General features: G+C 34.1%; 1 protein-coding gene across 1 annotated transcript in view; it reads right to left on the minus strand.

Moving 5' to 3' along the window:
- LOC149789632 (putative serine/threonine-protein kinase pats1) overlaps positions 1-13,828 on the minus strand; it is a 95,720-nt gene that overhangs the window by 23,653 nt on the left and 58,239 nt on the right. Inside the window, exon 4 of the mRNA XM_089973343.1 lies at positions 4,076-4,236. Within this exon, the coding sequence (XP_089829469.1) occupies positions 4,076-4,236 (161 nt within the window). The remainder of the gene's footprint in view (positions 1-4,075; positions 4,237-13,828) is intronic.

The raw sequence follows: 13,828 nt of genomic DNA on the forward strand, positions 1-13,828 counted from the left end.
ATTATGGTTATCAAAGTTATATACACTGTACAGGAATGCCAGGTGTTTACTGATGTGAGTTTCTTTGGTGGGAATGGAGATGCTATTTTGCTTGTAGAGACAAATGCACAACAATCACAGTGATCAATGATCGGTTTGAAACTAATTGGTGAAAATTTTATTATTGTGATGTATTTGATGACTAAGGTATTGTTGTAGTGGTTAAAATATTCTGAAATTTATGTCAATAATATTTAAACTTAACATTATAATCAATGAAGAAAAAGAACTTTGTAGTGTCATATTATTTCGTCAAAACAATATTCATTGGTGATAAAACAGAACATCGTTTATGTGGATTGAATACAATATATGTATATATATGTAGGGTATAGGAGAAATTAAAATCAACATATATAACGTAATAATTGGGAGTTCTCTGCACAAATCTGGAGATATCAGATTATGAGAGTTTTTATCACCCATCTGGGAGTTGATGGGTATGTGTGGATATCATAATACATCTGATGAAACCCCATGCCAAATGAATTTTTGTTTCAGAGATATGGCCGCATACTGGACGTAAGATCAGAACCGGTTTAGTTAAAGATCAACATTAAAAACACAAAGGTCTACCACAGAAGACCCATGATGATATGACGATTCATTGAAAAGAAGTAGTGTTAACAAGATTTTGTTAAGCTGGCCACTGTTACAGCCATACTTGACCCCAGATCAACAAAATTTTCATTTATGACCAGGCAGACATCATAAAACCATACATTCGGGAGTAATGATGTTATAGATGGTCACAGTGCGATGACCATATTGGATGTCAGATCTAATCAGACATGGTGATGAGGAAGAAAACGAATTATGAGAAGACCTAAAACATATACACATAATCAAAAGTAAACCAAACTAATACACACATACAACTCACAAAAATACAAGGCGAGGAATTTTTTATAAAACTATTGCAATGTAATTCCTAAACCTTGCCAGCGCTGTGTAGTATTCTGATGTCCAATAGTTATTTTCTTTAATACCATTTACAAAGCAATGAGTAAAATTATTCGACCCAGAAATGTTAAAGTTGACTCCTGCAGTCATTGGAACAGGGAACATGTCAACAGAAATTGGCTGGTGCATATTAGGCACACACAATGCAAGAAATGTACATAATATTCACTCAACACAGGTACAACGATACAACATGTATATGGACATTAGACATCAATGTATTGAATATGTGACACCAAAATATTCAATGGACATAACAACAATAACAGCACAGCTCCTTCAAATTCCTGGGGTCAGGCTTCTCAGTCACAGCTGAGATTTTGTCTGGTTTAGTAGAAATACCATACTTGCTAATGACATGACCAAGGTAAAAAATGAAAGTCTTGAAGAGCTCACACTTAGTTGTTTTAAGTCCTTGCTTCCGAAAACTGTTTTGATGCATTGGATATGTTCCTCAATGGTTCTTAAGAAGATCAGGATGTCGTCCAAAAAGATTAAACACTCTCTCCAATGTAGGTCACCCATACATCGTTCCATCAAGCACTGGAAGGTGGCAGGGGCATTGGCAAGTCCAAAACCTAACTGTTCCACTCAAATAAATTCATCTACCTACTGATAAGGCAGTCCTGTGTGTATCTTTTATATTGAATCTCCACATTCAAGTATCCAGATCTGAGATCGAGCATGGAAAAAGCCTACCAAACTATCGAGGATATAATCAAACCATGGCAATAAACATGTGTTATGTTTGATACAAGCGTTAAGTTGATGTCAGTAGATTGAGAAATGCAGGGACCCATTATTCTTTCTGATCAAGTCTACACTGGACAATAAGGGATACTCAGATTCCCTAATAACTCTATCCTCTAGCATCTCCTTTATGTGCTGGCATACCTCCTCATAGAATCATGGTGGAATTCTACGATATGCCTGCTTAAAAGGCGTAGGATCTTCCAACACAGTCTAGTGTGCTAATAAGCCCAATACAAGTGTTACTTTTAGACAACACAGAAGTCCAACTACCTAGGACCAGTTTCACTCTCAGTACATGGCTTGTGTGAGGTTCAGAGTATCAACATGCATCCCTAAATAAACGACTGGGGAGGATTTTCAGGAAGGGAATAAATCAGAGGTGATATTATCAACTACATCAACTGCTGTAATCTGGAAAACCTGGACTTGGGATCAAAAAAATAGTTTTCCCTCTCATATTACAGACTCTGACAACAATAACTAGTTCACTTTAATCATGCACTGCCTTATTGCCAGAGGAATTTATTACTGTGGAACCTTTAGAAATAGAAATGTTACCTGCAGCACCAAATGTGTATAGTGAAAGTTCATGCTCTACCAACTGAACTTCACAAATGAAATCGTCACAAGACTGCAGTGACTCATACTTTATATTGTGTATTTGGTCAACTTCATTAGGAGCTGCAATAAGATTTTCAAGATGGCTGCCATGGTGACCATACTGGAACTCAGAGTGGCACTAATTTTTGCTTAGGAATATGAAGACATCAAAGAAGTCTTTTAGGGAAAACCCCATGGTGATATGATCATACATTCAGGTAGAATAGTGATGAAAAGATGGCCAATAAGTGACAACCATATTGGATAATAAAGTGGTCCCATGTTCGCAGAAGACCGACTAGGCAACAAAGGAAGGATTTTGGAAAAAACTACATATCAGTATAATTTTCTCTTCAGTGAGTCATTGGCAATAATAAGATTTCTAACATGGCTGCCATGGTGGCCATACTGGACTTCAGAGCGACACCATTTTTACCTTGTTTCAGTAGTTAACCATAACATCTGACTGTTGCCCCGAAATTCTAAATTTTCGTCCATTCCCGATGTGCAGGCCATCAAGAAATGTTGTTTAAGTTATGGTCCATTGTTTTTCTTATGACTTTTTAACCCTACCATTAATAAGCTTGTTCTTTGCTCCAAATGCCAGATGTCCACAATACATGGCAGCTGTAGATGGTGGATAAGTAAAGTTCTTTTGCACAAACGTTTCTCCTTCTGTTAATTTGTGCCCTTGACCTCGAAGTATTTTAACCAAAATTCAGTAGGGATCTTCCTAACCTAAGTGCTAACTATCTGAAAGTTTGGAATCTGCTGACTGTGGAAAACTAAACTTTAGTACTTGGAATAAACTGGTACAGACAGATGAATGGATAACAATAACTACAGACAGATGGATGGATAACAACTAATAGGTACTGACAAATGATTGGATAACAATTGCTACAGACAGATGACGAATAACAATTGCTACAGATGGATGGATAACAATTGCTACAGACAGATTGATGGATTACAATTGCTACAGACAGATGGATGGATAACAATTGCTACAGACACAGGGATGGATTACAATTGGTACAGACAGATGGATGGATAACAACTAATAGGTACAAATGGATAGACAACACCTAAATGGTATAGACAGATGGATGAACAATAATTAATTGATACAACCAGACGGACTGATAATAATTGGTACAGACGTATGGTTGGAAAATTCCTACTTGGTAAAGATATATTGACAATCAATTGGTATAGATGGGAGGAAAACAACTTGTACAAGCATATGTTGGTAGAGGGATTCTAAAATAAATTTTGGTGGTGAATCTTTTAGAAAACATCCTTCACATAGCTATGTTAGTAGAGTGAATCTAAAAGCTGGCATCAATCATAACAAGATTGGTTATCAAAGGGCAGACAATCAGCAATACTTGCCTACTGCTTTAAGAAATAGCAAACTTCTAAACCCATACACAAAGATTCACATGCTGATCTACATTTTGTAAACTAATTATGACTCCATGGAAAAATGGTATGACTTCTGGAATGATTATTTATATATCCTGGTGAATGTCACCCAATGTGTGGAGCAGAAAAATGAGATTTTTTCCCCAAGGACAAGCAGTTTATCATCAGTAGAGTGACAACATAAATTTGGACTATTAATGGATTTGTAAATAAACATTTTCCTAGGATTTGATGCAGAATTAATAAAACATGGGGATTTAAGAATCTTTTAAAAAGGCAAATATGTACAAACCTATCAATTCATGAGTGAGTTTTCCTGTTTCTTTGAATTCATACCACTTGCTAGTGATAGCAGAGTATTTCTTGACGAAAGTTTCAGCTGTGATGAGGGACTTCAGGGCATTAATCAACCACTGTGGATCCAGAACAATCTTCTCTCTCAATGCTTCAACACTGAAAAAATGTACAAAATTATTTTTATCTCAAGAAATCAAACAAGAACTGGGCTGATTTTATCTCAAAAAATCAAACAATGACATGGCTGGTTTTTTATCTCAAGACTTCAAACAATGACAGAGCTGATTTTTTTTCCACCATGCATCAAAGAAATCCAGCTGTTTTGGTAACCTTACTTTTCTTATCTCAGTCTAGTCATCTCAGACCAATCATTTCAGTCAATGTGTCCAGGCGCTCAGAACAACTTTAAAAAAAGAAACCTTTGTTGTCTTCTGCTGTGCCTGATATAGTTGTTCTAAAATGGAACAACAACAAATATATAATAAAAACATAGCAACTTAAGGTCAGTCTATCTTGTCGAACACACCATACAAAAATATTTTGAGAGAGACAAAGACACACACATATGATGTTGAGCCTTTTGGTATTATGCTAGCTCGTTCCATGTAGCATAGTCAATTTAATCCTATATGCAGGCATAGCTCAGTGCATTTTCAGGTCAACATCATCAAATAAAGCTACCTAACTAGTTTTAAATATTTTGTGTAAAACATTATATACTATTAGCTACATTTACCGATGCCGACCTGAAAAATGACTGCGCTACAGATAGGATAAAATTTTCAATGCCGTGTGAAATGAACTATGACAGAAAATACTGATCCATGCACACAGAACATAGATCTATACACTTCATAGCCTCCCAACTCTCTTAACTACAGAAAATTTAGTAATAGCTAGAAATCTGTATGTCAAACATGCTTTATTCCAATTGTGTTAAGCATCTCCACTGTGCATCAGTTGAATCAAAAATATACCTACAATATTTAATGACATTATAATAATGTATTTACCAACCAGAAGGAATCATTTATCTATTAACACATTAATCCATAAGCAAATTTCACTGTAGCACTTGCCATATTTCCAAGACAGAAAAACAAATTTTCAAAGAATCCGTGAACTTTAAAGTTTAGCACATGGTTATCCGCTAGGGTCCATATTTGAAGGGTCTTTTATAAATGGAGGTAATTTTACAATCAATCTCAAGGACAACACAAGTATTTCACAAAGAGTTTCACCTCCTCCAAAGAAAAGGAGTTATATACAATATTGACACAGATCACTAATCACCCATGAATAATCTAATGCAACATGTTACTCTTTGTTACAAAATATAACTACAGTAGAACTAAATTCCCAGTATTGTTCAATTATTTACAATATAACTTTTCAAAATTGGAACTGATAAAAACGAAAGTTTCTTGTAATAAATATTAATTATTTATTGTTAATTCCATATAACATCCACATATTACACGTGATAATACCTCATTACTATGTGATGTTTTATGTTGTTATTTTTCTTTGCCTAAACATATAAAATGTGTACTTCAGATGCATCGGTCACACCACAGCCCTCATAGACATATCTGTATTAATGAGCCGCATGTAAACATGTGCATGTGAACTATAATTACACTAGTGAAGAGTTCAGTTTACTTTAAAGGAAAATATTTGGTGAGAAAAATAATCAATGTTGGGGTTTGGACCGAGACAAGGAAATCTTAGTCATGGGGTTACATTATTTATCTCCCAACGAGGCAAGCCTTGTGGGGAGATAAATAATTTAACCCCTTAACGGGGTCTTTTTTTTTTGTCTCGGTCCAAACCCCAATATAGATTCTACATATCTCAAGACACCAAACAATGACAGGGCTGGTTTTATCTCAAACAATGATAGGGCTTGTAGTCTTTGATCAATTTTGTACAGTATACAATCTGTAAGATCTATAACAGTCACAAGGATTGTCTGACAACTTACAAATCATTCTTGTCGGACAATAAGTACATCTTTTTCATTGGGGACAGTAATCATCCTGTGTTTAACAATCTTCAAATTAATTAGCGACACTAATCATCTTTTGGCCATTCCGTCCACCCACGCAAATCAACTAATGTACTGGAAATCAAATACCAATTGGCCTGTCCGTCAACTCATGCATGTCAACCAGTGTACTCGAAACAAACCTACTTGGTGGCCTGTCTGTCAACTCATACATGTCAACCAGTGTACTGGAAATCAACCAACTTTTTGGCCAGTCTGTCAACTCATGCATTTCAACCAGTGTACTGTAGATCAACCAACATTTTGGCCAGTCTGTCATCTCATGTATTTCAACCAGTGTACTGTAGATCAGCCAACGTTTTGGCCCGTCTGTCTACTCATGCATGCCAAGCAGTCTACTGCAGATCAACCAGCTTTTTGGCTTGTCTGTCAGCTCATGCATGTCAACCGGTGTATTGTAGATCAACCTACGCTTTGGCCAGTATGTCAGCTCATGCATGTCAACCAGTGTACTGGAAATTAACCTACTTTTTGGCCAGTCTGACATCTCAGACATGTCAACCAGTGTACTGTACATCAACCAACCTTTTGGCCAGTCTGTCAGCTCATGCATGTCAGCCAGTGTACTGTAAATCAACATACTGTTTGGCAGTCTGTCAGCTCATGCATGTCAATCAGTGTACTGTTGATCAACCAACTTTTTGGCCAGCCTGTCAGCTCATGCATGTCAACCAGTGTACTGGAAATCAACCTACTGTTTGGCCAGCCTGTCAACTCATGCATATCAACCAGTGTACTGGAAATCAACTTACTTTTTGGCCAGTCTGTCAGCTCATGCATATCAAATAATGTTCACGTGGGAAAGCCTGCCAGTAGCTTCTCATCGGTCGCTGGCTCTTCCCTGGGTTTCCCAGGGTTCTTCCTCTACTAGTTATACTGTCCACCATGTATAACCTATATTGTGCTCAAAAATAGCATTAAACCCTAGAACAACAGCAACAACATCAAATAATGTTATACAAATCAACATTGCTTTATTCCATGTCTACAGGCAGGTGTATTATAAGCATGGCCTTCGACCTTGAACCTGATGTGATGGATCAAATACTGCTGAATCTGCCTCATACTCCAAAGACATCCTTGCAGACACGTAGCATGATGTCCCACCCAGGATATTTAATGAAATGATTTAAAATAGTAAATAACACTTTGTAATGGCTTTTCTTTAAGATCAAATTCAATGACAACTCATAACACACTCAACTTTTTGAAATGCAGTAGAAGAAACCGCAATATTTTGTGTTCTCTTCAAGTACTGTTTTGTTAACTAAAAATGTATAAATAAACGAAACGAATTTATTGACTATTAGTTACATGAAAGACATCAATGAAGCGTATATCACATTTTTATTATATTTTGCATTGACTTATACTATAATTTATTAAAGTTTTAATATATGCAATTTGTGTACGTTTAATTTCAATTATTATTACAACCTTTAAGTTATTTCGTAAAATAGTTTTCCATTTAGCTGTTACTTTGACGGTATTAGCCAGGGATCACAGGTCATTGTAAGTATCACTTTATAGTGTTTTTCTCAATGATTTAAGTAATGACTTTTGCCCATAGTGTGTTTTATTCATGAGACTCTTGACTTGCAAGAATATATATATAGGTCATCCTTTTTACGCCGTTGAAGAGCATTGATGATAGTTACAGTATAGCCTGGAACGCTGTATTATCACGGTACTTAATGTTCTTATCGGTGATATTAAAACTGTTTTGCTATTGCTGCTTACTTATTATTTATAAAGTTTCAATGACTTTCCTCTTTCTACTCCTATAAGAATGCTTTGTCAATCGAAGCTCGTAAATGTAAATATAACAGCATATGGTGACTGACCCAGTTTAACCTACCATGAGGGAACAACTCTACATTATCGCGGCATTAGCCTAATTTACGTATGGTAGCACGCAGGTATTATAATAAATATACAATACCTCTTACCAATGAAAATAAATGTCCCGGCTTTTACAGGCATACTATTTCCAACATAAATGAAAGGATCCAATAATACAATCAAACACACATGTAATTCAACTGTAATTCCATGAATAACAAAATTACAAATTAAAAGCAATTATTATTACTGAGTATATGAATTTTAAATGCAATGTGGGCAATGAAATGTGAATATAAAATAACTATTATTAATATTATTATTGAAATATTACTGATTTCAAGAACATTTAACTGTTATTATATTCTTATTTATATACGAGAAGTATGATCATAAGTAACATTTTGTAAATTTTGGTCCATATTGGCTACCATGGAATGAAATTCCAAGCTTGACCTTGTAAGGACATGTATGACACAAGCAGTATATGACCTATACTCATCAAACATCAGACAATACACTGAATATAATTCATAATCAAAGCCAATGCTGGTATAGCAAGTTTGACTGGAGTTTTCTATATGACGATAAACGTAAATGAATGCACTTTACAAAAAAAGTGATATTCATTCTTTTTCATTGTAAACTTATAAAAAATGTAGACATTTTAGAGGATATTGTGCTGTACGATATTTGCATCCTTACTGGCTACAGCTTTACATATGTAAACAACTGCTAGACAGTGCGTGTCCAAAATTAATTGGGAAATCCCATTTGCCGCGATAATATAGAGCCCGCGATAATACAGCGTTAGAGTATACATTACGGTATTATTTAAAAACAAAATTAAGAAGAACAGCATGACATTTCCAAAAGCAAATTAAGGCTGACTTGTCTGGAGAGTAAAATATCGATCTAGTGAGAACATAAAAACAAAAGGTACTCCTGTAATGCCTTGAATGGTTTGTCTATGGCACACAATTTTGGCCATAAGGTATACACTCTTAGCTATCAGCGTTCGCGAAAATCTGTCAGAAGATGCTTTTGAATCTCATTTTTAATAGGATATATAATAGCATATGTATGATATATAAAAAAATATAGGGCTTTAATTTCGATATTTTGCTCATATTCATTTCCATTGTCCTGAGAGAAGAAAAATATTCAGATTAGGGTCAGTGATTTAACTTTTTAAATAAGTAGTGTGGCACCTTTTTCTAGGAATGGGCAGTTTTTTAACTAAGGTATTGGTGTCAACCATTGGGTATCTGCAGATAATAACAATTAGATTTTAGCATGCATACCTCCACATGTCTTGTCGGATTGTTCAAAAACTTGTTTAAAAAGCAGAGATTTTTGCAGTTTTGAGGATAGGGCCTGGTTCATAGAATTTAGAATTTTTGCCATTAAAATGGTCCTTTGGTAAAATTTATTGGAAAAATCTTAATATAGAGTAATTATAAAAACTGTGTAGTAATAATTATTACATAAACAGCAAGTACTTGAAATAAAGAATAGCCTGGTGCCCCAGTCCTACAATATAACATGATATTTGTGGTCTGTTGCAACCAAAACATAAATATCAGGTGATTCATCGTACATTTTAGTACTACCTAGTGCATGTGACCACCCTAAACCTAGACCAGGAACATTCCATATTCTAAGCAAGTTTACAATTTGGTTGTCTCCCAAAAAGTGATATTTAATTTCCATGACAAAACCCTGGTCACACATACAAAATGCTGCATTTTCATTGTAAAGTTCTTTAAAAAGTCTGTTAAGTTATTCATATTCAGCAACTTACTAGGGCTCTATTAGTTGAGTCTTCCACCTTAGGAAGATTTTTGCATAATTCAGGACCCATGCTACCTGGCGAAGTGGGTGACTAAGTATAAAAAAAATGGTAAGTTCAGCTTTTTATTTTAGTCAAGCAAAAACAACTTTGCCCTGTGATTGTTCAACTGTACATCAAGTGACAGTAGTGTCTGACTGTAGATGTGCTCCCTCTACTTAGCCAGGTATTTCCTGTGTAGTTGTCTTGTTGCATCATACCTCAAGGCAATAAACATTGCATATATCAGATAAATGGTCTTGATATCAATTGCGCCAACAATCAAAGACTGGCACAATCACAGGCATGTGCTGCAATACACTGACCATAAACCCCACCTAGAGCAAGTTATCATAGTCTGATTTCCACAAGTTATATTTTACTGAAAACATAACAGTTTTTGTTTCCAAATTAACATCTATATGTATATAAAAATTTGTTTCAAAATTAGCAAAGGGCTTTCGGATTGTTTGGAGTTATTTTAACTGCCGTGTTCTTCATAAAATCAGTTTGACACAGTAAATAAACCTGTCATGTGGCTTCAGCCATTTGCTTCTCGCGGATCGGTGGTTGTTTCCGGGGTTTTCCCGGGATTTTCCTCCACCATTAATACTGGCTGCCATGTATTGCCTATCGTGTGCTGAAAAATGGCATTAAACCTTACAACAAAAACAACCTGTCATGTGGCAATAAGGACAGATATCGCTGTATCTAGGAAGTACATCTTGATTAGATTGTCTTGGGGTATTTTTTACTTAATTTAATTCCTTTTTTACCTAATGGGCAGATAACTTAAGGAAAAATATACAATTCATAGAATGCATTTGTCAAAATATTATGTGATAAAGATTAAACATAGAATATAATTATGTAAGTCAGAAATGTAGGAAATAATGCTACAATTGGAATTCAAGAACCCCTGTAAGGTCAAGATTGATTTCTGACATTGATAAAAATACAATGGAAAAGAAAGCAGTGAAGCATGCCATATTTAATGAATAACATTACTATTGATATGTAGATACATACTAAAACCATAATCCTGCAATCCTATCAGTTGATTATTTTAACAAAACTAGCAAGTGTGTGGTTATTGATAATTTCAACATGACACGGGTCAAGTTAGACTTGAATTTTAGGGATAAGTGACTTCTTCTTTTGGACATAAGAGGGAGAACTGGGAGCTAAACAGGGAGAAGTGGGAGCAAAGCAAAAGATGCAATATATATATATATATATATATATATATATATATATATATATATATATATATATATATATATATATATATATATATATATATATATATATATATATATGTATATATATATATATATATATATATATACAGTAAAACTTGTCTTGAGAGACTACTGCTATGAGAGAAAATCTGTTTTGAGAAACCAGGATCTCCATGCACAGTTTTATTGATTATAGTGTTTTGACCTGTTATGAGAGACCACATATCTTTAGAGACCATTATTGTTTGACAGATGGGATTGTCTTTCAAGACAGATTCTACTGTATCTGCTTTTGTGTGTTGTTATCGTTCTCTTATGTTAATTATGCCCTCTATTTCCTAGTACGCATATTTGGATTTAACACTGGTTTTAAGCAATAATTTATTTTCATGTAGAACATTTTGTGAGTTATCTCCAGTTGGCAAGCTAAACTTGAATTTTAGAGAAAATGGACTTTTCCTTTTGGACAGAAACAGGATAAGTGAGAGCTAAGCAGGGAGAAGTGGAACACTTACAGGGAGAGATGGGACCAAAGCGAGTCACGCACAATATATATATATATATATATATATATATATATATATATATATATATATATATATATATATATATATATATATATATATATATATATATATATATATATATATATATATATATATATATGGGTGTGTGGGTATGTTTTATTCTCTTATTTGAATTATGCCATCTTTCTCCCAGTATGCATATTTGCATTTATCATTGTTTTTTTAGCAATACTTTACTGTGAAGAAGAAAATTTTTTAAGTTCTGTTTCATTTATAAATACATTTGGAACATGTTTATAAACTATCATCTATAACTATACTTTGGCAATATGACTTAAAGAGAAAACAACAAAAGTTATACATTGTAATGAATTTTAACTGAGTAACTAGATTACAATATTGTAATTTCAAGTTTGTACCAATGCTAATCAACTACCCATAATCATGATTTTTTTACTATTACTTTCTGAATGTTCATTATAAAATGGCATTTGAAAAGATTTCTGAACTTGTTTGAAACAACCCTTGTACCATGTACATTAGAGTAAATACACACATCTTTCATATCATACTGTTCATCCAAATTGATTTGTGCTGATAAAACTTTACCTTAACTGTTCATAGACAACACATTGAAGAAATAAATTCAGTATGTGAATGAACTAGATCCTTTTTTCAAATGAATCGTCATAGCCGACATGCAAGTCACCTATTTTAGTATCTATAGAAAGAGGGGTTTTCTTAATGTAACCGCTCACTTTATAACTTTGTTATGGTTACGACAGTCCTTTGATATGATTGCAAATGTAAAGTTTAATTATTTGTCTATATTAGAATTAGTTCAATAATATTTGCTTTGCTTTTTTTTTGTTTTCACAGAAATTTGTGAACTTAGAAAACAAGCTTGACCTTACTTCATCTCTTGAATTCCACAACATAGAGCATTGTCTGATGTGTTTCAGACAGACATAATTGCATGTTAAAGCTAAGTATTCAATAAAATAATATTTAGACTGCTTTCTATGAATTGTATATTTTCCTGAATATATCTGCCCAGTGGTTTACAAAAAGAGACAGTCTAACAAAGTGGTACTTCCCAGACACATCGATGTCCACCATTGAGTCCACATGACAGGTTCACTTAAGAGTTCCAAAATGATTTTTGAAGATAATACTGTACATGCAGCAGTTAAAATGTTCAATTTACCAATTTTATTCTTAAAACACAAATTGCTGTTTACTAAGTTTAAGTTTCACAACACAAGTTTGTTTGTTTTTTATCATCAAATGATAGAAACTTACTCATGAAATGATTAACGGTAAAGCACCTTAAAAAACCCACATGCCTGTGAATCTGTAAGAATTTGTTTGTTGGCACAATTGATATCAACACCAGCTATTTGATGGCTTGATGCCTTCACTTTGCACTGAGCTATAACACTGGAACTAACCCGTCTAAGTGAAGGGAGCATCTCAAAAAGGATGATCATCAATGTACCTGTAAAATATCACAGGCGAAGTCGTTTTCCTAACAGAAGAAGGTAAAGGTTACATTTTTTAGGCAACTTAGTCACCCACTTTGCCCGATAGCATGCCTCAGTGGCATTATTCCTATCATTCAGCCAATCAAATAACACTATCTGACTAATTTGAGTAGGTGATTGACTTGGTTTTTATTCTTTTAGACCATTGTCTTTGCTAGCAAAGAAAAATCCTTCAAGCCTGCTATTTGTCCTTTAAAACTAAATATTTATAACTAAAACTTGTTGAAAATTATTCCTTAGGTTTTCCAATGTTTATTTTGAGAAATACAGTGATGATAAAATGAGACACTTGTAAGATAAAGGATAATGTCTTTCTCCTGCTGGAACCATGTGTCAAGCCTTTTGTAGCACATATATCAAAATTATTAAGAAAGTCCCTCATTCTAAAAATAGATGCATCCACATTTCATGCATAGCATCATATATTTTCTTGGCTGTGCCGATTTGGTTGGAAAGAAGGGTCTAGCTTATTCATTTATCGACTTTTATGCTTCAATTTTGCCATCAGAGCATAGCTGCAGTAATGTTTTTTCAACAACAATGAAATTAGAACATACTATGGTGTGAAGGCGTATGGTTTCATGTATATGCTACAGTTATTGTCTCAAATGTTAGTTTAGAAATCTTTTATGCGCTAGCTGATTCAGCATTTTTATTAATTTGCAATTACATTACTGTAATCTATGTACTTCTAT

This window comes from Sinohyriopsis cumingii, chromosome 10 (assembly GCF_028554795.1).
Source record: "Sinohyriopsis cumingii isolate HCF-2022 chromosome 10, ASM2855479v2, whole genome shotgun sequence".
Classification (NCBI taxonomy): Eukaryota; Metazoa; Mollusca; class Bivalvia; order Unionida; family Unionidae; genus Sinohyriopsis; species Sinohyriopsis cumingii.